The 27,695-nt window shown below is 43.2% G+C and overlaps 2 protein-coding genes across 3 annotated transcripts; one reads left to right on the top strand and one right to left on the bottom strand.

Annotated features, from left to right (window-relative positions):
- Positions 1 to 4,171: 4,171 nt before the first annotated feature.
- Positions 4,172 to 12,246, top strand: LOC133157036 (circadian-associated transcriptional repressor). Its single transcript, XM_061283263.1, has 6 exons — positions 4,172 to 4,331; positions 6,009 to 6,357; positions 7,045 to 7,120; positions 7,542 to 7,620; positions 9,882 to 10,008; positions 10,762 to 12,246. The coding sequence occupies exons 2-6, from the start codon at positions 6,049 to 6,051 to the stop codon at positions 11,149 to 11,151; spliced, it is 981 nt and encodes a 326-aa protein (XP_061139247.1). The 5' UTR covers positions 4,172 to 4,331; positions 6,009 to 6,048; the 3' UTR covers positions 11,152 to 12,246.
- A 5,195-nt stretch (positions 12,247 to 17,441) lies between these two features.
- Positions 17,442 to 27,656, bottom strand: dapk2b (death-associated protein kinase 2b). Of its 2 annotated transcripts, XM_061283680.1 has the most exons (12): positions 27,501 to 27,656; positions 27,043 to 27,175; positions 23,300 to 23,521; positions 22,315 to 22,453; positions 21,448 to 21,577; positions 21,323 to 21,371; positions 21,226 to 21,252; positions 21,000 to 21,152; positions 20,765 to 20,810; positions 18,579 to 18,668; positions 18,417 to 18,497; positions 17,442 to 18,345 (listed from the first exon to the last, which is right to left on the bottom strand). In XM_061283680.1, the coding sequence occupies exons 2-12, from the start codon at positions 27,117 to 27,119 to the stop codon at positions 18,262 to 18,264; spliced, it is 1,098 nt and encodes a 365-aa protein (XP_061139664.1). In that variant the 5' UTR covers positions 27,120 to 27,175; positions 27,501 to 27,656; the 3' UTR covers positions 17,442 to 18,261. The 2 variants fall into 2 exon arrangements, with proteins under 2 accessions (XP_061139664.1, XP_061139663.1); XM_061283679.1 differs by lacking the exons at positions 17,442 to 18,345; positions 18,417 to 18,497; positions 18,579 to 18,668 and adding an exon at positions 18,809 to 20,346.
- Positions 27,657 to 27,695: the final 39 nt, after the last annotated feature.

Raw genomic sequence — 27,695 nt, 5'->3', positions numbered from 1 at the left:
TGTACGTGCAGCATGTGTCTGCGGCTCGGGTCCACACTGTCGTCACTCACATGTTTATGCTTACATTTCAGTTTGCTGCTCTGGTCTGGGGCCAAACAATTTTTCCACACTCTATATTGCCGTTGGGATTTGATATACGAGTTTTCTTTCAAGGTCTGCTTTTTGTGTACTAATAAACACAAGGAGGAAACTAACCACAAAGGTCTCAGAGGTTAGGCTTACGCTCAAATAAAAACGAATGAATTAATATAAACAAAAGTAAGCATTTGGCCCAGCTCCAAGATGCGTGCGCCGTTGTGGGTGTGGCCACCGTCGACCGATCAGCTTCTCGTTCACGTTATATTCGGCGTACAAAGGGTACAGTAAACAAGGCTCCCAAAAAGCACAAATAATCAAGGCATGCCAGTTTTTATACCGCACACACTTCCGCTAACTATCAAAAAAAGAGCCTTTGGATTAGCTGATTTTTTTCCCCCTTTCAGTCAGACGATGACCGACTGAGTAAAAGAGACAAAAAAACATTTGTTGAACACAGAAGATAAGATGAACTCATTTGATTACTTTGAATCCTTTCACTTGCAATATTCAAGGTTGTCACTCCAACAACAAAAGTGTGGCTTCAATAAATCTTCCTGGAAAATGAACCTATCTATACACTCAATAAATAAATCAAATACACAAGTAGCTGACACACCCACTGAAATGAAGTTTTCTATTTCTAAAATGTCAGCCTTTGCGATTGGAAATTTGCATTCTACTCCATTTCAATGTTGACTCGAGTCCAAACTTGGACTTAAATTGTGGCAAAGTGACACTTGAGGATAAGTGCGGAGTACGACCTTAAGCCAGGGATCATGGAGCTGAGTCACATATCAACATCATGTGGACAGCTGCCGGTAACAACACACACACACACACAGAGCAGCACCCAAACACTCTCACCCGTATCCTCTTGCAGCTCACTGGCAAGTAGCTGCACGTTGTGACCCTGAGGGTGTGTATTGGGGAAATTCAAGGTTCAGGTCAGGTGAAGCTGCCTGCAAGCTTTTGCAAAAGTATTTTCTTTACCCATTCATATGACTCGCGGCCACAAAATGGCCACAGAGCAGAAAAACCCTCGTTGACAAAAGGAAAGGTGTGACGTAGCAAATGTTCCACACCCGCCAAGACAAAACAGACGTCTTCGCCACTAATTGAGAAAATGAAATTATATTAATAAAAGCAGACGACTGTGGGAGCCAGAACAAGTCATCCTCTGTGACGGAATGACGCACCGCAAATTTCGGCTCGTGACTCATTTTGAATCCTGACGGCAGAACGTGCCAGTAAAAAAAAAAAAAACCTCAAAGGGGGATTGGTTGATTGATTGATTGATCGATACAGGGGTGTGAATGAGCGCTACGTTTGCAACAAGCCCTATTTGAGAAAACGATACTGGGGCAGCAATGAAAAGTCATCTGCGAGATAGGGCAAGAGTTGACACTTGCTGACTTCAACTCCGATCAAAATGGACGCCACGATGAAGCGGTAAAAGCCCAGGATTTCTCAAAGCCAATCAGTTTGAAATAAAAGATAAATAAATCGTTGTCGTCGAAAGAGGGTGCTTTTCATGTTCTCTGCGAGAATAAATAAGAACTCCAGTCCATAGGTACGTTTCAAAAAGGGTGCCAGCAGGTACTATGGGACTCACCACCTTTTTATAACTCTTAAGTGTTGTCATGGAAACACAACAAAGTTCCTATTCTGTGGTGACTAAGGACTATTTTGTCCTTAATGTGGCTATATGAGCAAGAACTTGAGAGAGTCTTTTCCTGAGTCATTTCGGAGTCAACGCACCGCCCGTTGTAAATTGTAAAATACAATGGGGAGTCCGGCAGTGTCCAAAGACTTTTATTCTTTATCCTTTCCTTGACGAGTTTCGCATGTGCTTGAACTGATGCTTTGATCCAAAATAAATGTCTTGTTTCCTGTGCTTTGTGATGCATTTACTGTGGCTTGGAGGCCCTCTTGAAGACAAAAAGGGGAAATGAGCGTTTGCTCGGAAGGTCCGTGTCGTCACCGAGTCTGGGGTCGGCGGAGGCTATCTGGACTTGGACGGCACGACGACGGGAAACCATTTGGAAGCACCTCACAGCACAATTAAAAAAGCCGCAAGAGTGGCCGGCAGGGCTGCTCTGCTTTAAAGTGACGTCTGCGGGTCAGTCCTAAAGACGTCATCGGGGAGGAGATCATGGACTGATAAAATCCTCCCTAATTCTTTGGCCACACTTTCAATCACAAGCTGGAAGCAGACGCATTACAGTTTAATGCTAACAATGGAAGGCTAGGGTTAAGCTACTGTGCTGAACAAAGCGGAATAGTACAACTTGCAAACATGGTTTTGGATAGCGCCATCAAATAAACAGCTTGACCGCAAAAATGTTGTCGAAAGGACTTCTTGCCAGATGTCGTTCTGCATTTAATGTGCCGCTAAAGACTCCTTTTCACTTGTAACCCAAATCACATGCGGCGTGAAGGAAGACGCATTCTTCGACTCGCTTGGTTACGCCAAACATGGGAGACGGAGGACATGAGGCTGGTGTTTGACTTTGTGTTATCTCAGGCGCACGTGATCACGTTTGCAGAGACAGACTTCATGACTCACTTGTGCCTCCGGGCTCGGCACGCTCGTCTGGACTCAACAGAGGGGGGGGGGGGGGGTCTTATCCGGGTAGGCAGATACATTAAGGTGTCGCTCGTAAACACATAATATAAAGTGCAACCGAGTGGCGCGCAATCCTCCGCCAAGGCCGAGCTTGTGTCAAAAGTAATGGATGGATGAATAAATAAATAAATAAATACAATGATGAATTAGTGTTTTTTTCCCGTATCTTTGTTATGAACAGACATCTTGCTGGTTTGTGGAGTGCGACAAGTAAACGTAGACGGCACCAGCGGTATTTTATGGTGGACTGCAGTTTATTGCAGCATTTACCGACTTTTGAGCAAAGGCGTACATTTTGATTTTCATATATGTGCGCATTTAGAAAAGGGTGTTTGCGTCGTTGGGGGAGTGAACACAGCGGACTTAATACCGGCAAATATAAAATCGGTGCCTTTAAATTCAGCGCAGTAGAGGCACACTACATATTATTTATCCTTTTTGTTGACTCCATATTTGTTTAGTCGGTTCATAAAGATAGCAAAGTTGTTTTGACAGTGTGTGATTTTGTTCTTTTTTTTTGTTCCCAATATGAGTACTATGCAAGTTAGCAGGAACTTTTTTTAAAGTGGTCTGTTTTATTTGTTTTAATGACTTTATATTAAAAGTAACATTTCCAATATGTCCCTTGGAATGTAATAACTGAATACCGTATTTTCCGCCCTATAAGGCGCACCTAAAAACCTAAAATTTTCTCAAAAACCAACAGTACGCCTTATAGTCCGGTGCGCCTTATATATGGACCCAATTCCTAAATTTAAACTGGCCCAAAGCATTGTGTCATGAAATCAATCATAAGTGGCCCGCTGAAGACAATGAATCATGACTCAAAAAGACTATGGATCATTATTTTATGATTATAAAGTAATTTGTTGCATCTGAAGTTGAAATAAAAAAGATAAAATGGAGAATGGTTTGATTTGGATTAAAAATCTGACATGATGCATTAATGGTGCGCCTTATAGTCCGGTGCGCCTTATATAAGGATAAAGTTTTAAAATGGGCCATTCATTGAAGGTGCGCCTTATAGTCCGGTGCGCCTTATAGGCCGGAAAATACGGTAATTACTGCAGTTGTAAGAGGTGGTTTATCTAATGAAATTCAAATGTGCAAACTCTAACCAATACTAGTTGTCCTTTAACTTGCTGACTGTGCATTTAAAAGGCTGCACCACAAAAAAAGGCAGCCATCATGGTGTCCAGATGACATAACGAGGAAGAACGCTTCTGGAATGCCCCCCGCCCCCTGGCATTAAAAAAAAAAAAAAAGGTTGACTTTTCGCCCAGCTGAAACGAAACCGAGCCGCGTGTTCACGTGTTTGTCTCATTTGCATCTCATTAACATATGTAAACCGCTTTAGCCTATCGAGCGATTCCCACTCGCCGCGAACAAGCCCATTCGTCAGTCGGGCCTTCCGCTTGGGCAAATGGGCGAGTCGGTTAGGCGCGGCCACGCCCCCGCAGACACGTTGTCTCGAGAGAAGCAACACGGGCTATTCGTTGGGTCGTAAGATCTCCGCATTCGCTCCGAGCACGTACGGCACGGAACGGCACGGCACGTCTGCTCAGCTCCGGGTCCGAACACGCGTGCTGAACAAAGAAACAGGACCCGTCCGCTCCACAGTGAGAAGGTACGTGTCCACTTTATATTGCGCACACTTTGAAGAAAAAAATATGTTCATGATTAAGAAGTGAAAATCCTATAGTAGAGGCATTCGGCGCATAGCACACAAATGCCGGCCGGGTGTAGTGGGATTAATAACGGGACACGTGGTGTGCTGGTATGACTAGAACGATTTCTTTCATTGTTCGTTTTGGTGTGCTTTTTCCATTGTATAATCTCCCTTGTGCGTGTTGCCTAATTTACGCGTGCCATTGATGAGGAAGTCCATTGTGTCTGAACATCTGCCGATAGGACCTCGTTGACTTTATTTGCTTTTTGGTGAGAAAACGAGGTTGGACCGATTTGTTTTTCTTTACAACTCATTTGTACGTTTTATGCGTTTAAAGTGGGGGGCATCTCAATTGGAGAGCCCCACCTACACAGGTGAATGCATATATTATCTGAATGTAGAGCTGAAATACTTCCTTTTAAATATGTATTGGCTTTTACTGAACGATCCGTTTTAACACGTGCAATTTGCCACGTGTGTAAAGTGTGTGTTTTGTAACATCCAATAGAACCGATCCAAATCGATAAATCGTAAAGCGTCTTTGGGTGATTGAAAAGCGCTATAGAAATGAATTATTATTAAAGGAAACTATACGTTCAGTCATGTCACCGTCGTCTTGTTTAATTGCGGCATTTCAAAAGTCTTAACTGCCCACATTTTGGTTCTCCCTAATTTATAGTACAGACATTGAGGATTATAGTGCAGCATTATTGGATTAAATGAGATTAAAACGACGTAGGCGGTGGCAAACACGTTGACACAAGGGCATGTGTCAATCGCCGCACCCATTCCCGTTACTCGGGTGTTATTAAATGTCTCTGTGCTCTTGGATTTTTCCGGTTTTATTTTGGCTAAACTTCAATATCAATTGATTTGTCTCTCTCTCTTGTCCATTGCAGCTGTTTGCCCTGTTGCGCAGCAACCTGGCCGCAGCTCAAACAATTTTCTCAGGTCATTTTACCGTTTTGTCTACTCTTGCAGTCACCCCCACCCAACCGGGTTCTTGTGAGATAAGATCCGAGGGGACAAAGAAGCAGGGCGTCTTTTTTTCCCCCCAACAAATTTCACAGGAAGTGAGGCGCAAAAGCATTCGAGCCTAGCCCAAAATAATCCTGCACGGTGCGAGATCTGCTAATTACCCGTTGGAGACGAACAGATCTCCTTTTTGTCACCACATCCGAGGGACTCTTGTGTTAATGGGGTTGGGAAGGGGTGCAGTTCAGCCGTCTGGGCCACTGGTCACCATGGTGGCAGCCCCCCCCCCCTTGAAAAAACAAACCATGTTTATGAATGAGTGCAGACTAAGCAGCTCGGAGGCCTGCTGACCAAAGCCGAATGTGTCAGAACACGCCGCTTTGTCCGCTTGCGATAGTGGGATGTAACCGTGACAATGATTTGGAAAATTTGCGGCATGCATGGACGGACGGGACGGCCGCGAGGTCTTTTGGACCATTGCCAGACTTGTCTTTGTGTTCACTGGGCTCAGGTGTTAAGTCTGCTAAACAAACAGGTCATCCCCATCTGCTCAAACTGCCCATGCGAGGTGGAGATGTTGGATTGCCTTTTCCAATTTTAGAGTTCACGTCCAACAATTTTGGGGTGATATTAATGAGGAACTCTCTTTTTTTTTTTTAGGTCAGTGATGGTGAATGGTAGTTAAAACCAGCAGCCAAAGATGTCTGCGACAGATTCGGATAACTCCATCGACTGGCTCGCTAGCGACACGGAGGACAGCACCAGCGAGCAGGAGTCGGAGAGGACTCGCGACCAGTCGGCCTCTCCTTCCACCGACAGCCGCTGGAGCCAGGAGGCGTCCACAAGGGGGCGTCCTTCCAGCTGCATAGAAACATGGGGGAGGAACGCCACCGAACTGTGTAAAACACAACAAGGCGAGAAGACCAAGCGACGCCACAGCTTCGCCGAGGATGAAGGAGGACAGATTATTTCCAGTCAGTCTGAGAAGGGGCGACTTTTCACCCGAAAGGTGAGCGCCTTCCGTCAATCACATCGGGCAAAATGGGCCCCCTGCCCTCTGACCTGACGTTTTTACAAGTCCCTCATGAATGACGTGGTGCGCGGTGGAGACCCACCTCAACTAACCAGAGTCAGCAGACTTAGTCATCGTTTCTGCTATAAATCCTCTTCGCAAAACAAGGGGGCGGAGACACGGGGGCTGAGTCACGTCTAGGAACTTAACCGTTTAAAAGCCTCGCTTGAATTAATTTATTCCACTATCAAAATAGTCGAGCGTGCCTAAGTACACACAGGAACGGTTCGTGCCGGTCTTGCGTGTGTTTACATCCCGTTTAGCAAAAGCTGGATGGTTATGGCCACGCCCCCTTCATCAACAGAATGACGTATCATCGGAACACGGTGTTCTATTTCTCCACGCGAGCAGTAAACAAAGGAAAAATATGAGGACCATCCGTCATCGTGGCGTCGCTCTTCCTGACGTGATTGTTTGATTTATTAGATGCTTTTCGAGCTTTTAACAGCCTTACAATTGGCAGCGATGATTCTCCATTGAATTATTGACCGACTGCAGCGCGTCTACCTTTTTCCAAATATTATATCGAGCAAATTCAAGTCATTTGATAGAAACACAAACCGCATTGAACGGAATTGTTTTGTGTATAAAAGGCTAAAGACAAATGTGATCTTGTTTTTTCAGTGCATGGAGCTGCAATGTTACATTCAGCCTCTGTCATCCATCTTGAACGGCCTTCGTTCAGGGAGATACCGAGAACGTAAGTCTCCTCATTTGTGTGTAAATACAAATGTATACATGTTTTAATGATTAATACATACCCCATATGGGGCAAAATGGGGTGGGGAGGGTAGAACATATTTGAACTTTGAGCAATGTCAGACTAAGGCCATCACTTTAAACGGGACGCCTGGGCAAAGTGAGAACACAGCGTTCTACATGGCGAGAAGCCGCTCTTAATTATGGGTCTGATAAGCAGAGAAAAGGGAAGGATGGCGTCATGTTAAGACAGCGTGTTCACTTCTGATCCCCAAATCTTATGTGAGCGGCCACAGAGAGAGGAGGAGCCGGTTTTAATCACATAAACACACCGCACGTTTTACATAAGACATCTGTACCGCACACTTTCCTATATCCTGCCGTCAACTCCGCTCATGTATGACAACACTTTGCTTCTCCAGGACTCAGCAGTTTCCAAGAGAGTGTTGCCATGGACAGAATCCAAAGGATCCTGGGTGTTCTGCAAAATCCCTACTTAGGGTATGTGTCCATAACTACTTTTTATTGTTAAGAAAACTTTCGATAAGAATTTGGAGGGCACATGTGGGATTTGGAGGGAATTTGTGAAGTCAAAGGGCGCTTGGACCCAAGAGACCACCCGGCTTTCTGTTCTCAAGCCAAAAAGGTGTGTGATGGGGTCAAGTTCTCCCCGTTCTCAGCCAAGCATGATTTTAAGGACATGGCGGGCCTTCTGTATGTAGAATTCAGATTTGCAAACTATAGTAAACAAAGTATTTTACGATAAATAAAAATCTGGATTATGTGGGATGCAAACATGGATGTGTTCTTATGAATAAGCCGGAACAGGTTAAAAAAAATGAATTTGCAAATGCAGAACCGCAAACAGCCCAGGGTTCACTGTACACATTGGCAGTCAAAAGAAATGTTGACAGATCTGAAAGCTTAACATTGCTCCACTTCTGGAAACTGCGATTGCCATGCATGCAGCCTTAGATCCAACATGGCTGGTCCACATGGCACGCAGCGGATAATAACCTTCACCCCTCCCTCCACTTTCAAGATAAATTTACCGCAGTGATTGCAGGGTCTCGCTGCAGCCGATCGGGCATCTCGTTAAAAATGAATAAGGCTCCGTGTGGGAGCGGCACTCTAGACTCGGCTTGATTAGATGCTATAATGGCGTGCGAGATCACCGCTTGTGAAAGCAAAGTGAATTCTTTAATGCTATTGTTGTACGTGCGTACCATGGACTAGACTATTTGTTACCGACTGGTTTCTTTTTACGCACGAGTCTATCCGAAATCCGGCTTTACAAAGATAGCAATGTTCAGTTTTCGATATCAAAGAAAGGCAATTGTATTGTTTTGGTACTTACCGTAATTTTCGGACTATAAGTCGCGTTTTTTTATAGTTTGGGTGTGGGGGCGACTTATACTCAGGAGCGACTTATATACATATGTCTTTTTTTTTTTCACTTTTTTGGGGCATTTTATGGCTGGTGCGACATATAGTCCAAAAATTACGGTATTTAGTTTCATAAGAGATACAGTAACCGCAGTACATTCCTCTGGGAAATTGCCTATGCTAACAGCCTGACATATGTTGTGACTCAGTGCAACAAAGGACAAGACACACAATACATGTGACTGGGGGGAAAAAGTCAAATGAAAAGCAGATATCTTGGAATAATTTTGGATTTTTTTTTTTTTTTTGGTCTGAATAACAAAGACAAGGAGAATTTAAAAAGAACATAAAAATAGATACATGCTTTTGGGTGGACAGCTGTGACAAGATGTGACAAGCGAAAAACATTGAAAAGAAATAATATATATATATATATGTCAGGTGCATTTATGAGCATCAAGATAATTCAATGACAAGCTCTCAAAAAGGCATGTTTCGATGTAACTCTTATGTGATCTCCATTCAAATATGTCGGTGCTACCAAACACAAACCGTACTGCATTTTAAGAGTCCGAAACAGCGGTCTGCAAACAATACATGTAATTAATCGGACAGTCTAAGAATGAAAGAGCGGCTTCGTTTCCATACCGCGCGCAACGTGCTAACGCTAATTGGCGCCTTTCGCGGCCAGCTGCCGCCGTCATGGCCGAGACAAAGAGTGGGTGTGGCAGTCGGGTCTGGAAGGTGGATCAAAATCCCTTCTTGCCCCCCTCCTGCCCTCTGCGGCGCTGCCAGCTGGCAGCTCCGACAGCCGCACAATGGCAGAGAGGATCAAAGTGACTTTTGTAGCAGTCACTGTTACGGATAATCTTTCACATGAATTTAACATGCCTTGAAAGGAGTAAGGAAAGAAGGTCCCGATCATATGACACCGGCTAATCCCTGCCCACCATCTGGTTTTGGACGGGCTGGAAACGAAAGGGTCGCCACGTTCCGTCCGCCCGCCCGCCCCCGATGAGAAATGCGTCACCATTATTTACACGGTGACGCTGTTGGAAAGCGTGGCGGCTTTGGTGCTTTAAATTTAGAGGCTAGTGGAACTGTTCTACACGAGGCCACGTGTGAGAGCCAAACATGTGAGAAATGTACCGAGGAGAATTTTCCTCCCCGCACATGGAGCGCAGGCTATTTTGTGTAATTGTTCACTTGCCTCTTTTGAGAGTGCATATTTCCTGTGTGAGCTTAAAAGACAGATAAGATTTCACCGCGGAGGTTGGCAAGATTTTCGGCCGATGACTCATGCAGCCATAGCTCGTAAATTACTATATAGTTTTTCTTATTCTGTTTTTTTTTTTTTGTGTGTGCTTTTTTTCCAGGGAGAAATACATCAGTATAATTCTGAAAATGGAACAAATGCTGAAAAGTTGGTTCCCCAACATAACCCCCCTCCATCAACTGGCTGTCACCCACGCAGAGGAAGCAGTTCCTACCAAGAAACCGAAGGTACAGTTCGGGTATTGGCAAAAAAAAAAAAAAGTTGATTCATTTTAGAAAGCCTCGCTGTCGAGAACATGTGCTTGACAACACGAGGAAATGGGGATTAAAATTCTCGTATTACTCAATCACTGGTCTAAGACCGTTAAGGGAGGATTGGAAGCTATTTTTACAGACATACAGTATCACAGTCTCGTGTTCCTTGTGAACAATCACACAGGAGAAAGGTAATTTTCAAGGTGTGTCCTGAAGTGAATGTGAAAAGGTCAGAACATTCCGTGACTTTCTATTGCCAAGGTGTAACACGCCCTCATGTTTTTTTACATGTTGCCTCACTTCTCTTGGGTAACTACTACATTGATACATTATAACACTGGCGCAGCTAAAAATAAGCTTTGCTACGTCAGGTAATTGACTTTTGGGTATTTTCAAAATTTTCCAGAATTTCCACATCCGTTTTTGAGGTGTCTAAATTTCACGGTTGTTTATCGAGTTCCCCCAAAATATGCCCAAATCAGAAAACAAAAGATAAAGGCCATGAGAATTTTTTTTCGAGACCAGACATGCACATCATGTCTCTCACGTCTAGACGAAATAGATGGGCGATATGACTCGGCACAATATTTTCAATTCCTCTTTTACATCAAACATACTTGCGCAGAATCAATAGGACACAATCTATATTATCCAACGAGACCACTGATTTGATGAAACTAATCTACATATTGGTCTCCCCCCCCCCCCCCCCCTCTCTCTCAACAGCTTTCCCCAGTGACGCCAAGTGCAGGAGCGAGCCCTGTCACCATCAGCGATACCCCGCTGGCCGCCAAACCCTTGCGAGTCACCGACCTCACGCCTCCCGGAGCGTACTCGGCCAGCAACCTGAAATGGCTCCACACGTCCCCCATCTGCTCCGCAACAGCGGAGCAAGGCCAGGGCGTACTCCGGCACATGGCGTCCTCGAGAGACTTAACGCAGGACAGCGCCGTGTCCTCCAGCACAGATCGTTCGGCCAACACGGACCCTGTGCCCAGCGGGCCTCCGCCCGGTAAAATCAACGCGCCGTGTCTCGAGCGCCTCCTCAAGTCGACGGAAAGCATCATCGCCCGCAAGGAGACGTCGTCGGCTTTGACGGACAGCAGCTGGTCTTAGTCCGCACGGGGAGGGGGAAGGACTGCTTACCCTGCAGCAAAAGCCTTGACTACTCTACCAGGGAGGCCAGTCTAGCTCGCTTCACCCATTCCAGCCTTCAGGGGAGACCTGAGCCTTCAAAAGGGACGTGACAAGTTTACTTTTTAGAGTGGAGGACAAACGTGAGGGAACGCGCACTCGGACACGACAAGATCCCCTTTTCAATGACTTGGTGTTGTTTTGTCATTTGCACTCTTGGGTAGCGTTTCGGAGGGCGGGGAGGAGAGCAATTCGACCCAAACTGGAACGGCGTGCCACTGTCGGTCGGTCTGACGGGTCCGTTTGATTGTTTGTGAAAGCGCCAACTTGCCTGCGAGGTGAACGAAGTCAGCAGCCATCTACATTCATGTTGTGCTGAAAATGTGACATTATTTTCTCTTTCTCACGACTCTGCTCTGTTAAGTTTATTTCTGTGACTGTTACTCATTTTCATATTTTGAAAATAAGTCTTTTTTTTGTTTGTTTTGGTACAACTCTTCTACCTCAGCGGGCGCCACATCACAGTCGACGGGCCGAGCGAAGGAATGTGAACGCGTCGCTCGCCCTCTCCGGACACCTCAGCGGATCAGCAGTGAATCCGCCGACAAAAAAAAAAAAAAAACAGTGAGCTCCGAAGCACGAGCCGCCCTGCTCGGTCGGGGACGTTCCCACCGCAGGGATCCTCTAGTGGTGCCATTGTAAGGAATGTCCACTTTGAGTCTCCCAGTAGAAGGCAAACAGTGCCTGTAATGTCAAGCTGTGCCTGCACGCATTGCGGTGTAATAAAGCGAGAGAAGTTTCCTGCTTGGAGGCTGGCTGGATTGTACAAATCAGGAATTGTCACTCTCCTGCCATTCATTCATTTTGGAAAGCGTAAATTATTCAGTTCTTGCCAACCCCTTTCTGTGGTGGAGTAGAACAATTCTTATGTTTTGCCACAGAACTCAGACAGTAGCAGGGACAAGATGGTTCCCTGTGTAAGACCGACAGATGTTGGCCATTTACTCTGAAAAGTGGCCTTTATAGTGTGAATTTTATACTTTCAAAATAAATGTGTATATATTTGTTCAACGCAAACGGATTGTTTTTATTGGCTACCTCATATGAACATGCTTTACAAATAATTCCATTTTAATACCTAAAGCATTTTAAATTGGATTTGATTACCGTAATTTTCGGACTATAAGCCGCACCGGAGTATAAGTCGCACCAGCCATAAAATGCCCAGAAAAGTGAAAAAAAGAACATTTATGTATTTAAGTCGCTCCTGAGTACAAGTCGCCCCACCCGTCCAAACTATGAAAAAAAACACGACTTATGGTAACTTTACTAGTAATTTGTCAACTATTGTTATAGCTATAGTAAATGAAAATTGGAAAATCATACTTACAGTTGATCATTTGCCCCTAACATTGTGCTAAATATAAAAATCCTGGAAACCATTTTCAGTATGATGCAATGCAGTTTGGCACCACTCCAAATAAGTCAATATATTCATAAAATAAAAGGATTAATACAATTCTTGTATCACATTGGATAGTGTGGTTGACAAATGACAACACAATATTTGCTGGTACCACATTTGAAACGAAATACTGCCCTCTACAGGCGAAAAGAGCTCAATACTTAATGTCGTCTACAAAGATCACAAAAATGTACACACCCAGTCAACAGATGGATAAGGTTTAGTGTCACATTGCAATACAAAAAAATGATCCCAATTCCTTTGTCTTTCTGAGATGAGAAAGAGTGAGAGGATACAAAAAGCTATTTTTCTTACCCAGACTGCACTGCGCCCGCCCCGCCACTGGTGAGACAGCCTCTGGGGGCGAGGCTAACGGTCTGGGGGCACATGCATGCGTCCAAGGACAGCTGGCACGGCTCCGCCTCGCAGACAGGAAGTGGTCCTGAATGATAGGAAGAGCTGCATCAACAAAAAAGCCACCTGTCTCACGGCACCATGGAACAGATCACGCGTTGTGATACAGCTGCGCCGGCCGACGTGTTCGAAAAACCCGCAGAGAACAAAAGGGCATAGAACATAAATGTCACTTTAAAAGGACTTCAGTTGCATGTAAAGACAATTTATAGGGCCTCAGGTCGAAACAAAACACGGACACATTGAAGAAGAATGTTTCCCGGAGTGTCCTTTTCCGGGAAAAGCCACAAGTGACCCTGGAACATAGGCACGAGGTGAATCATGAAAGCTTGAACAATCCAGTCATTTGGATTGGATCTCAAGCTGAGTGTGAAATGGTTGCGAGTCAGAATCGAGGAGGCCGACATTCATTCTGTGCGTACTGCAGCTGCCTATTTACATTTCCAATAGCTGCCACCTTGCAGCTTAACAATCGTGTCTTGCTTTCCGAGTGGCGTGCTAAACAGCTCCGGGCCGTTTGCAAAACCTCGCTTCGATATTGGTAAATCGGATGAAAGCTCCGCTTGCACGGGAGATGATCAATAGCGAATCTTATTTATTATTTAGAAGTTTGTCGCGCAGTATATCGGCGGCGGCAAATCGATATTGTCCCTCAGCGATATTGCGGTGGGAATATTCGTCTTCACGTTGATACGGGGTGCATGGCGAGCAGTCTGCTGCTCACCATTGATTTTAGTTCCCCAAAAATTGACATGAGACCGACACGCATTGTTATTGACTGCGGATCTTACATAGGAATATATTTGGATTCAAAGACGTGAGAAAGAGCAGGGGAACGTCAGCAGAACCTCATCAGCGAGCGACCAGCTTGAGTGGGCCTGTGATGTAATGACCCCGGCGGCGAGGACAGAATAGCTCCTGTTACATGAGCTGGATCAGACCATAGTGTCACGCTTGACTGGAAGGCACGCCATTTCATTTCACTGCGGGACCGGCCGTCACAAAAGGAGCCGACTCGGTGGGACCTGGCTCAAATATTTACAGACGCCAGCCCAAAAATGGACCGGGTACAAACGGGAGATCATGTTATGTCCCAAACTGCCTTGATGGGACCTCCAGCAGTTTTTTTTTTTTATGCCAAAAATATTTCTAAGTTGAAAATGAAACATGCACATTCTATATTAATCACGATGGATATTATAACTGGAGGCCTTAAGCTAAAGCTGTCTACAAGATTAGTTATAGAGCTTTTTGAAGCCTTGTTGGAACCAATGTTCTACAGAACACAACTTGGTCAGTCAATCATATCACAGCAACAACCTCAGAGAGAATATTACCACTAATTACACACAGGTCGTATTAATCAAATAACTGAAGGATTAAAAAAAAAAAAAAAAAAAGACTACAGTGACATATTAAGAGCACGGCACCTAAATATGGCCCGACTTCATTAAAGCTCATTACCAAAAATAGGGCGACAGCCTGTTCGCGTAGAGGTATGAATAATGGAAGCGACCTCCAGGAGCTAATTTTCCATAGAGTGATGATCATGCTCAAGTATGCCTAATGATCACACAGATAAAGTGAGAGGCCGCTATACATGATTAATGACGCTACAGGTCTGGGGGAGTGGCGTGCGGCCTCCGCTGTCAAATTATCTTACGAGCCGCTCGGACACAATAAGATGGTTGACATTTTGCGTTCTTGATTGGATGGAATCCCCAAGAGGTTACCCGATAGGTGACACAAGCATACATGATGTATTCATGTGACACGAGTCTATTTGGAGAGAGGACTTGTTGGATGAAAGAGATAAAGCTTTTTGTTGATGGCTTTCGATTTCCAATTTATCCCTTACATTCCTGTTAAATTGCGTAGAATCCCACCCTGGTCTTGTCATATCCCCCAAAAATTATTAGATTTGTCCCAAATCTCCAATTAGTATTACAATGACATATTTTAGTCCAGGTTGATTAATTAATGACAATCCTATACATGTCAAAAGTTCATCAATGAAAAAATTGAATGTGATCATCCGTTTTATGCTGCTGTTGTGAAAGCCTTTACAAATAAAGTTGAGATGAATTATTTCTCAAAAAAACTTCATCCAACATATTTTGCTGTATCACATAGACCACTAGATGGCGCTATTGTCAAATAGCAAAAAGTGCATCTCGACTGACTGCTGCTGTGTAACTACTGAATGCAAGATAACTCAACATTTAGCACAGTATTAAATCTCAGAAATAGTGATGTGTTCATATTGAATTAATGACTGTAAACAAAAATTAAACCTTTTTTTCTGTGCCTCTCTTTTTTGCCGGCAACTAAAAATTCCAAAGGTGTCACCCAAATACATTTTTAATGTACACAACACTGCTAAGCTTCTAGACAAAGCAGTGACACATAAGATGATTCATACGCAACGTACAGTATAGTGTTTCGCCTTATTTGTCTGTGTGAACGCACCAGTCAGTGGATGATTCCGCCTCTGGAATCCCCTCATCCCGAAAAGCTATTGGAGTAAACCAGAGAATTGATCCCGGCACGCCAGCTGCGAGTCTGTGACATGACTGGAAAGCCCATGGCTTCACTCTCCAGCAATGATCACTCTTCCAATGCCGCCGTCGTCTCGTGTATCAGTGAGGCACGGCTTAAATATTTACAGTCGCCGGCCTCGAGATAGCCTGAATGCATACATACGAGCTGAGCTAAATGCTTTCGCTTATCTCAGCTCATGCCAGTAAGTGCGCGGCCGTACTTTGTTAACAAGGCCTTGAGGGATATTAAGTCAGCGGCGCCATCTTGTGAGTTATAGCTGTGATCACTTTTTATTGGAAGAAGCAATGAGTTTCCACCGCATTGGTTGCTGGTCATGGCAGGGCGGCAAACATTCACACACGTCCACACTGTGACACCTATGAACCATTTGGAGTTTTCATTTAACCCGAGGATGTTCTGGGAGGACGTCAGACAAAAGGTCATGAGGTCATGAAAACTCCCCAAAGGAAGCCCAGTTGACTGAAAAGTAGATGTGCGAAATGCCCCGCCTGTCCTAGCTCGAGTAAAACAATACAGAGTGGAAATGATTAATTCAAGACAATTTTGAAGAAATTATTTGTCAGGTCACAACAGTTAAGTCTTCAACAACATTCTTGAAGAATTTTATTGCAATGGGTTCCCGTTAAAAGTGACAAAATTATATTTATGACCACCCAAAATAATAGGGAACTTACCTATGTTGTTGTCTCTGTGTATTAGTTGTTCAAAGTAACCAGGTAAACTTTCAAACTTGGGGATTGAAAAGGATTTCCAAATGTAGACGAGGAACATACAGGAATAAAAAAAAAAAAAAGAAATTGTTAGCCATTTTTAGAAACATATTGACAGATACGTTTGTGCATGAGTCATACATGCTAGCAAGCTCACGCCACAGGCAAACATGTAAAGTAAAATCAAAATATTAAAAAAATTATTGTTGTATTCAGTTCAAGAATAAGTATCGTGAATTAGCAAAACACCGTGGCTTAATGGCTAGCTAGCGAGCTGTGCTGACTTTATATTGAAAGTGTTCCGCCCAGACAGTCGTTTTTGTGACCTTTCTATACAATACACATTTAATTTCATTCAATGTAACATAATACACACCTCCATGACAGATGGAATATTATCTCCTTCCTCGTCTAATTAAGGTGTGTCTCCTTAAAATGTTTCCCCATTTCCTGTTCCATGCCAGCTGGTTTCCTTTTAACCACACCCTAACATAGGTCCTATTTCCTTTATTTATCTTTTTTCAACCAATTTATTAAAATATAATGCAAATGGTCCTTATAAATACAAATCTAAAAAAAAAAAAATCAGTTATAGGTTCATTTATCGAGAGCTACCTGGCCACGTGATACATTCAAAAATGTTTAACCTCAATAAAACCGAGCTAGAATAAAAAGTCATTTCCATGTTAAAATCAACTAAATTCATTAAAATATTGCTATCAGTCCCTCATTTTGTTTGCCTTCAACATTGTCCATAGCTTCTCCATGCCTTCTTTAGTCTGCATGGGAGAACGACAAATGACCAAACACCCTCTCGGCCGCCATTGCTTCACTCTTGAAAGACGGACACATGTGATGATTTAAATGTCAAATTGAACATTGTGTCATTCCTTGTACATTTTGGCCCCGAGCAACTGGATGTCTGTCGGCATGCTGCAGTGGCCTACTTTGCGTTGCTGCCAGACATTCATTCAGATCTGCTCCAATGATCGCTCTAATCACTTTCAGAATGATTGCACCCAAACAACATGAGTCTTGTGAGAGCAAGTGACCGCTTGGCCCAATGAACGCTTTCACATATTTGATATATTGTCATGAAAAAGAAAAAAAATCACATGCACTTTCAGGAAGTTTGAGGAGTTTATTAAACACCGTTTCAACTAACAGCGCATCAAAGTAAACATGTAGTAAAGTAGAACGTGTGTTTAAAACAAGTAAGACGTTTGGTTGATGTTCATATTTACACCATAAATACATTACATTGACCAGGAACAAATGATTCCATAAGCGCTTGTACTGTATGAAGTATATTACATATGTACTTTATTTATACACTGTTATATCACACGATTTTTCATAAGCCACTGAAGCAATTAATAATCCCAACCATCATCGCTTGCTGAAACACTTTGATATTCAACGTTTACAAAACAATACTGTAAAAATACATTTCATTGTTAAAACATCATTAGCCAGTTCCAAAAAGACATTTCTTAACTATCATTGTCTTCCTACATGTGAAGAGACTAATGATTTATTTGCCTCATAATGAGGCATTCAAAGTCCATTCTGAACTTGTATATGTTAACAAATACGGCTCCGTAAAGAAATAATGGAACCACATTTTGGACCAAGTTCCATGCGGCCCACTCGATAAGAAGAGAACCCGGCTGTCAGCACCCGGCAGCTGAAGGATTTTTAAGACTACGTGTTATTAGCGGAAGCTGTCTACATCAGTGAAGCAACACGACCTCTTCACATCCTGTGAACAATAATCCTACTAGAGCAAGAAGAAAAAAAAAAAAAAAAGTCATTGAAAATGCTACGTAACATGCCAGCCAGCAGATGATGTGGCGGAAACATCTAGGCTGCTTCTTGATGATGAGTAACAGCTGTCTCACAACAGGAACGTGAACACATCTATGTTTGAAGATGCTTCTTTCAGGAAGTGCTGCTTCTCTTTCTGGTCCTCGGCCGCCTCTTCAGGATTTCAATTTCTTCTTCCTTGTCGCTTTCACAATCCCTCTGATAGAAAACACACGGGGGAGGTAACACACCCGCACTAATAATAAATTAGTTTTAATTGTGATTCTTACCCCGTCCTCCGCTGGCAATTTGTGGCCCTTCTTCATGATCCGAGTTAAGTGATTGCACAGGGCAACGATCCGGAATGAGAGCTGTAAAAAAAAAAAAAGAAGCATGAAATTAAAGAATTTATTATTTTCAGTAATGTGATAGTTAGCTGCGGTTAGTTTTACCTTCCACCTACGTCGGGCGTATTGCCTCTTGAAGTTCTCCAAGTTGACTATTGACAACCTCTTGACCATCGCTTGTCTTGTATTGTGAGGCTGCGGAGGAAAGTAATGACAACATGAGAAAAAAAATAAAATAAAATATTCCATGCACATACTTTAAAGTGTGATTAGTAAAAAATAAAATGGAATATCATATCAATTTGGGCGAGCAATATACAATGAACACCAAGTGATTCAATGAAACTATTTAATTGGGGAATTTAAAAATTGTGAATGTTTTCACAGAAGTCAAAAAAGTGCACATTGTAACTGATAAATGCATTTTTATATGCTTGGAGTTTTCCAAAATATAGCCAAGAAATAAATATTCTGCAAAATAAATAAATAAATAAATACATAAATACATAAATAAAAGAAGTAATATTTCTACTAAGAAGAGATTTTTGAAAAAGGAAGCAAACCAACAAATCAACATCATGGCAAAGGTAACTTAATTGCTTGCCAAGTTACAAACTAAATCAAAAAAATGGAATGAAAAACAAATTAAAAGTGTAATTCCATTAGAAAGATTGGCTTTACACTCGGGCATTCAGAACACAGCGAAGCCATAAATAATGGATAACACAACATTCACAGCCTCCACTTGCCAAAATTCAAACCTATCAGAGTCTGCCTCCAATCCATCGGGCTTGCTTAACACATCTCAGAGCGAAAAATAATCAAATGTACTGGGAGCATGAAACCAATGTTCTCCACTTTGCACTTTGGACATGTTTATGCTGGAAAGACCTGTTTATGGGCCCCATTAGGTTCCAGAAGGACATGCTTGAATCAGTCTGACGTGGAAGAAGACATAAGAACTGACAATACCTTAATCCGAAAACAAATGTCAGATATAAAGAAATACAAAGAAAAAGCATCCTTTTTAAAGACCCTGTAAAGTGAATTCTTAATTATTTTTGACTAGGAAAAGACCCGTTAGCTCACAAGCTAGCTGGTGGCTAGCGCCTCCATTTAAGCCCTGTCCAATTTGATTTTTCACCATTCTGAAGCCAATTTTTGTTTCAATCATCCAAATTTATGTCACATTAGAAGAATTTACTTTGACTTTACAGGGACTTCAGTCTAACTTGCTTCCACAAGCAATGTGTCAAGTATCCAAAACCATGTCAAAAGTCATCACACCCCAAAGTCTCTCCTCTTATCAATTTGACTCTGTGAGGGGTTTTGGGGTCCCCTGATGCAGCAGCTCCTTCAGCGCTATGTCCAGACAGCTCTCGTGTGCTCCCTGTGGATCCAAAGAGCTAACCACCTCCTGCAGCCACTGCAGCTCCGAGTTCAGCTCCTGCCTCAGCGCGTCCATCTGATTTTCCCTCTCCTGGTACTTCTCGCTGATGCTTCCCAAGTTGGCGCCCACGCCCGACAGGTCTTCCCTCAACAGCCTCCTGGTGGCTTCCACTTTGCGATACTCGTAGCGGACTCGGGAGAGTTGCCTCCTGGTGCTTTCGTTCTCCTCTTTGTACCAGGCTTCTTTGTCGTTATAAATGTCGAGCAGAGCCTCCAGGTCATCTCGCAAGGTACGGCGGGCCCCCGCCACCTGTGTCACCTCGCTCTCCATCAAAGCGATGTCCTCCACCACGCGGGCAAATCGTTCAAAGCTGGCGTAGGAGTTGTTTGCGGTCATGCTGGAACGGGACTGGACGGTGTATTCCTTGAGACGTTTGGTCTTCAACTCCTCGGCTTTCTGCTCAGCATCCGGGGCGGCGAAGGACTTCAGACACAAGGATGGAGGAACACTGAGTCAGAGGTTAGCTCTCAGTTGGAGATCCACAACACGCGCAGTGGTGATTCCCAGTAGGAGGTGATTCCGTAGGATTAGTGTGTGACGTCCGTTGAGCATTGGCGGCCGGCCGGGTTACGTGTGACGCACATTTGCGCAACAAAAAAACAGCAAGAGCATGCCTCGTTTTTTTTTTTGGGTTTACCATATGCAGCCAAGTCAGAAGAAGAAGGTTGAGATATTTGATCACCTCAATAAGCAGACATTATTTATGATACACCGCTCACATTGGTTCATGATATTGCGCAAGTGTTCCTAATAAAGTGGTCCCATCCTTTTCCTTTTGATGGATTAACATGCTACTTTACAAACACGTGCAACAACACAATAAAAACACAACGCACAGTACCTTAATCCACGGATGGTTGAGCGCCTCTTGTATGTTCATTCGTTTCCTAAAACGAAAAAAAAAAAATGCAGCTGAGTAAATATCCTCAAGCGCAAGTGACGCAAACCCCCTCAGGATCACGGTCATCGTAACCAAACGGGTTCAGTTTCAATTCCTGGAGGTGTCATACATATGTGAGGCAATAAGAACAAGATCTTCAAAAGTTGAGAGAGGGGGGGGGGGGGCGTTGTTGTACCTTGTGTCTTTCACCAGCAGCTGTCTGATGAAGCTCTTGGCCAGCTCACTGGTGTTGTTGAAGAACTCCTCGTCAAATTGGTAGCTCATGGCTGAGATGTTCCCTAACGTTTCCTGCTTTGTCTCACCCAGGAAAGGTGAGGCGCCGCTCAAACTAAAAAATAAAAAATAACTGAGAAATTGTGATTATCTCCTTTGGACACTTTAAAGTTTTTTATTCAACTTACAGTATGTACGTGATGACTCCAATGCTCCTATTAGAGGACGGGACAAAAGAAGGTCACATTCTTGCCAAAAAAAAAGAAAAAAAATTGCAAAACTCACCACATATCAGCCTCCAACCCCAGAGGCTCATAATTAACAATCTCCGGAGCTGAAAAACAAACAGCAGCACATCAGCCGACAATTTCTATTTATAGCAACCATTACCAAATCCTAAAAAGACTCACCAACAAATTCAGGAGTTCCAAAAATATTTTTAAACTCCGCTCCGGCTTCCATCTTGTGCGCTAATCCAAAATCGATCACTTTAATGCGGGGAAGGGGAACGTTCCTGTCCAGTAGCATTATATTTTCTGGCTAGAGTACAACAAAAAACAATTGGAAGATTTATCAGGACTTGATTTTCCGATACACACAAAATGGCGACAACACCAAATACCTTCTCAAAGGGGCCTTTCGTGCAAGCATGAAGGAAAACAACACAGTGGTTACTTTGATATTGATGAGAAGCCATTTAAAGGCCTTATAAGAAAAAAAACAATCCAATCATATATACCGTAATTTTCGGACTATAAATCGCGTTTTTTTTTCATAGTTTGGGTGGGGGGGGGGCGACTTATACTCAGGAGCGACTTATATACATATATATGTTTTTTTCACTTTTTTGGGCATTTTATGGCTGGTGCGATTTATACTCCGGTGCGATTTATAGTCCGAAAATTACGGTACACACATATATATATATATATATATATAAATAAAATTTACAAAAAATAAAATTAAAAAAAAATATATATATATATATATATATATATATATATATATATATATATAAAATTTAATTTACCTCCCAGAATACCAACAACCAAATTAAATCATATCAAACAAGACGATGACTGTCAGCGTGTAATCTGGTGGGAAAAAATTTGATAACCTAGCAGCGTTTCTACGTGACCGTGTGGACATCTGCCTCGGAAAACAGGAAGGAAGTGCGGTTTGCAATAGCCTGCCTGACAAGGCCTTACATCAAGCATATTTCACATGAGCTCGAGCTTGCCTCCCTCAAGTCACGTGACATGATGAATAGGTTGTACCTTGAGGTCAAAATGCGCAATCCTCTTGGAGTGGAGGTACTGGACACCGTCCAGGATCTGCTTGATAAACTGAGTGGCCTCCTCTTCACAAAGCGACTCCTTACGAGCCAGGAAGTCGAAAAGCTCTCCGCCGGAAACGCTGTAACGCACAGAGCGAGTCATGCGGCAAACCCTCCGAAACCATCCGAGTGTTCTCAGGACGGAGATGCGCTCAATTCGAATGCCTGGGATTGTTTCGGCAACAACGCTGTCAATGTTATATTACCGTTTTTTTCCATGTATAATGCGCCCCCATGTATAATACGCACCCTAAAAATGGCATGTTGATGCTGGAAAAAAGCCTGTACCCCTGTATAATACGCACCCAAATTTGGACTCCTACTTAAGTCCGTAAAATGATTTCAGAAAAAAGATCATCTTTGGGAACAACCGGATGTTATTCTGCCGGTCAGTATCACTGCGCATGCGCTAGCAAACTCGATAGCAAAGAAATGTTTCGGATTTGTGTTGGGTACATTGTGACAGCAAACGAAAATAATAATTTTTTTTTTTTGTACCCATGTATAATGCGCACCCCAGATTTTAGGACAATAAATTAGTTAAATTTTGCGCATTATACATGGAAAAAAACGGTAAGAAGAATTGATGAGGAGGTCCTGGCAGGACTCCAACGAAGGCGCATTGAAAACACGTCCGTCACGTCACGTGGCTGACAAAAGCAGTCAGATGCTAAACTGAGCATTCACGCTTTCTAATGGGGTCTTCCGCGTTCCGGCGGCGAGGCGCCCCGGCCTCTATTCAGAACCGGCACTATTGATTCTGTGAGAACCGCTCGGGTACAGGAATGAGAGCAAACAATAAAGAAGGACGCAGAAACTCACTGAGCAAACGTTTGGCAAACCGAAAATGCCAAAGTACAGTTTGACTTGGCTCCATCAAGCCAAATCAAACTTCGAGCAGCTGCGCCGTTGCGTTTTGGACTCACAGCTCAAGGATGAGCACCACGTCGGTGCGGTTCTCGTAGACGTCGTGAAGAGCCACCACGTTAGGATGTTGCAGCTGTTGCAGGATGTCCACTTCCCTCTCGATCTCCTCGCGCTTCACGCCGCGTCTGCTGGCCCGACTCTGCCGCTTCTTGACGAACTTGGCGGCGAATACGAGGCCCGTGCTCTTCTCCGTGCAACGCTTGACCACCGCAAATTGGCCGCTGGAGAAACAAAAGCATTCGTTTGAAACATCTGGTGGAAACACCAGAGGAATTCCATCCTCAAGTGTCAACAGGATATAGCGGGTTGGGGAAGGCTAACGTCTGGAAGGAAGTTGTGAGTGAAATATTGTGCTATGATCCATCACTTCCTGTTTGAGAACAATCACGTCAAGCCGCAAGTTGCTGTCCTCCCTCTTGAGCAAATTTCCTGCCGAGTAGCAGAGAATTGTCATCCTAAAAATTTCACAACACAGCGAGAATGATCTCTTAGTGAATCATGACGTTCCTTATCAAGCTTGTCCTTCACGTTCCTTCACTGTTTTTCATCCAACTTAATGATAAATAACGAGGTCTGGCTTTGGAGGTGTTGAGCTTGTCCATGATACCAAGTGTGCTTGTGAGAGGTGATCCTTCCCGTGTCCACTGTTAGCCTTCATTATCTGCTGAGCTAAGAATAACATGCTCTGCACCTGTCATCTCTTCACTGCTACATAGAAGAAGAATGTCTGACGAGCTGCGCAAAGAGCCAAACGACAACAAAGTTCTTCACATTGCCGGTCAGCGCTTTAACCTCATGACCTCTTCTTCACTCCTTTGGCATGTGTGGTGACGGTGCTTTGCTGTAATTCAGACACACCCGTTTATCCGTAATACCGTAATTTTCGGACTATAAGTCGCGTTTTTTTTTCATAGTTTGGGTGGGGGGCGACTTATACTCAGGAGTGACTTATATACATGTGTTTTTTTCACTTTTTTGGGCATTTTATGGCTGGTGCGATTTGTACTCCGGTGCGACTTATAGTCCGAAAATTACGGTAGTTTAATCACACGTTAGACCAGCCATGAGACAGTTGAATGATTTTTGGAGTGTAACACAGTTGTGTTTACAGTAAACAAACCCTATTTTTTCCAAACTACTATGTGATTTATGATCTCACACTATACAGTCATGCTTTGGGTTATGAAATAAACCTACAACCATCGCTTGCTGTCAGCGTAAAAAGCAGGATGAATTTTCAAAAGTTTACAGCAAAAGCTCAGCTGATTTCGGAATACCTCGTTTTCTTTCTTCTTTCAAATTTTGCGTCAAACCGAATTGTGCGCTGCCTTCTACTGGATGACAGTGTAATTACACCAAAAGGCTTTCCTAAGAGGCCCTTTAATTTGATTTCTACGCATCACATTATTGAAAGCATGATACGGCTACAGACAGATAACATTCCATCGCTGGATGGAAGAGCCGAGGAAGAGGACAGCATGAAGAATCCAGTCGATGATAACAACTCTTCTTCTAAGTGTGTGAGGAGAGTGTGTGAATTCCGGAATACTCCCTCAGCTTGTTCTATTTACGGGACCTTTCCGTCCTTGAGACCTGAGTGATAAGTTGACCCCATTCTATATGGAGACAAGAACATGCATGAACTTGTTGAATTATCCTTGCAAAAAAGTGTCATGTCATGCGTGCGTCAGAAGTGCAAAAGAGGAAGGTGTCTTATCTGTACAGAAATAAAGGAGGGGAACAAAAACGCCGCAGACGAGCCGGGCGTGCCGGCCGTCTTAACTCTAAGCCGGGCCGCCGGGATAGAACGTGGCGTCTCGCGGCAGGTTTTCCACGTGCGACAGCTGAAGGTCATTAACCGCAGCCAAGGTCGGAGGAATGCTCAGACGAGTGGCGCCGGCGCGATCGTTCCGTGCAATTCTGAGCCTAGCAACCTCGCGGCTCATGCGACGCACACGGATGCAGAATTGAGCGAGTTGACTCACTAACTGGATGAGTCAAATATGGGTGGATGATGAAAGATGGGTGCGCATTTCCAAGGTGTGACTACATCATGGAGGACGCTTTTAGTCAGTAGGCAGGCTTATGAGGATGACCATTGCATTATTATATTATATTATATTATATATTATATATTATATATTATATATTATATATTATATATTATATATTATATATTATATATTATATATTATATATTATATATTATATATTATATATTATATATTATATATTATATATTATATATTATATATTATATATATATTATATATATATTATATATATATTATATATATATTATATATATATTATATATATATTATATATATATAATATTATATAATATTATATTATATTATATTATATTATATTATATTATATTATATTATATTATATTATATTATATTATATTATATTATATTATATTATATTATATTATATTATATTATATTATATTATATTATATTATATTATAGGTACTTGAGGGTAGATCTGTCTAATTATTCTTTTTTAAATCCTACTTTTTTTTCAGTAAATAGTGTCTGATGACATCATCAATGTGATATGATCACCAAGTTTTGACAGGTTCTACATTTCAGACGCCTTAACAAACTGACTTTGTCAAACATGCACTTTTTTTTTTTTTTTAGAAAAGAAATGGTTCTGCTTGAGTAAGAGGTCACCAAAGCGTGCTCCGATAGGCGTGTCTTTTGAAACTCTGCTGACAATCATGGGAGGACCTCTATCCAACTTGAACTCAGGAATGAGCAAAAGGTCAACACGGAGTTCCCTCAATGATAAACACATTCCTCATGCAGCAGGAAGAGCTCCTAAACCGACGACGTGTTTTGGATGACCCCCTCGTGCATCGTGTAAATCCCCTTTTCTATTTACCCTTTGCTCGTCCACCCCCCCAACTCCCACTTCAACATAACCCGAGTGACCTCACATTGCCTCATAGGCCACAACCTCTGCAAAGACTTCTTGAAGACTAAAAACATTTCTCTTGACTGCGATTTACTTAACAGCCTTATTTTATTTGGTCGGGAACTATGCAGCGAGTGAAATATCGTAAAACTCACAGCCGCGTTTGTTTTCCCGACGTGTCAACGAGTTCTCGGTAAAAGCAACGTTTTCTGGAGAAAACCAGATCCCACACAAGGATACAAATGCACCTGTTCTCTAAGGGCCAACAAAAGCAAAACAAAAAGTAGCAAACTAACAAACTTGAGCACTATTAGCGTAGCCAAACAACTCCCAAGCTTCTTTCCAGTTTGTCCAGTGTGTCGGGGTGTGACAATAGTCAGCAAACGACGGGTCATAAGGAATATTTGAACTCCTGGTGCAACGTTGAGAGGCTTTTCCTCTCCCTCCCAGTCCATCTGTCAGCAGGGAAGATTTCTGTCAGTGCTAAATGGACTCGCCGGTTCCTCACATGGGACTGCTCGCTGCCAAGTGCCCTCGTCTCGTCGGCTCTGCCCAAATCTCATTCAGCGCAAGGATCCTCCACCCTGAGGTGGGGCTCATTCACGTGAGACAGCTCATCAAATCGTGACTTGTTACCGTTTTGCCCTGAAGACCTGCTCTGGAACACTCCCAGGTTTTACAGGCCTTATGCGCACACACATTGTGTCACGCTCTCACATGCAGAGTAATGCACACTTTTTCACAACTTTGCTTTCACAATCACACGCACGCACGCACGGGTGCGTCAAGGGCCGGAGAGGTTGACTGCACTCACCTTCCCAATTCCTCCCCGATGTCATAGAAGTCCTCCACAGCCTGCTGCTTGAAAAGTGCCATCCCAGGTGTCCTCATTGATATGGATGATCTCCTCCACACAGTGTGGGTGCCGCTAAATCCACTTGGCTACCCTGCACACACACATACACTAAAGGAGTGACTACTGTTGGTCTCTGGCGGTGCATGTCCCAGCTTGCTGCAAGAAGCATTCCATCTGAAAGCCGGTCTTATTTTCACGTCATCTTGGAAGAAATATCTCGGACTGAATGAGCATCCGGTTCGCAGAATGCCAAGCGTAGTTTGTGTAACAGTGCTCAGGGGTTGAGAATGTTGCAGGATTAGGAGAAATAAAAGGAGCTTTGGGGATAATCAGGGCAAGTTAGGCAGAGTTCTGCTACTACTTGGGACAATATTTTCTTTGTAAACAAAGGACAGAAGCGTATTAGGAGTAAGTACCTTGTTTGAGATGCAGAAGCTGCTCCGCGGTGTCCTCACTCAGCCTCTTGTGTTGTCTGGTCTTGTGTCACGCCATGGCAGAAGCATCACACTTTTGTGTGACTTCCAAGGCCCTCCCATTGATGCCTCCCTCCCTCCCCTTCTGAAAAAGGGCCCATGAGAGACAGACGTGCTATCAATAACACCAACATGACA

The sequence above is a fragment of the Syngnathus typhle genome, linkage group LG7 (genome assembly GCF_033458585.1).
Source record: "Syngnathus typhle isolate RoL2023-S1 ecotype Sweden linkage group LG7, RoL_Styp_1.0, whole genome shotgun sequence".
NCBI classification, from domain to species: Eukaryota; Metazoa; Chordata; class Actinopteri; order Syngnathiformes; family Syngnathidae; genus Syngnathus; species Syngnathus typhle.
The sequence above is the reverse complement of the archived record's forward strand: the minus strand, read 5'-3'. Positions and strand labels throughout refer to the sequence as shown.

Excerpts from the sequence above, each read along its gene's own strand:
- LOC133157036 (XM_061283263.1), top strand. The coding sequence starts at position 6,049 with ATGTCTGCGACAGATTCGGATAACTCCATCGACTGGCTCGCTAGCGAC. Across the intron at positions 6,358-7,044 it reads GGCGACTTTTCACCCGAAAG|TGCATGGAGCTGCAATGTTA; the intron begins GTGAGCGCCTTC and ends TTGTTTTTTCAG. Across the intron at positions 7,621-9,881 it reads CTGCAAAATCCCTACTTAGG|GGAGAAATACATCAGTATAA; the intron begins GTATGTGTCCAT and ends CTTTTTTTCCAG.
- dapk2b (XM_061283679.1), bottom strand. The coding sequence starts at position 27,119 with ATGAGGACACCTGGGATGGCACTTTTCAAGCAGCAGGCTGTGGAGGAC. Across the intron at positions 23,522-27,042 it reads ATCGGGGAGGAATTGGGAAG|CGGCCAATTTGCGGTGGTCA; the intron begins GTGAGTGCAGTC and ends TTGTTTCTCCAG. Across the intron at positions 20,347-20,764 it reads TCAACCATCCGTGGATTAAG|TCCTTCGCCGCCCCGGATGC; the intron begins GTACTGTGCGTT and ends TTGTGTCTGAAG.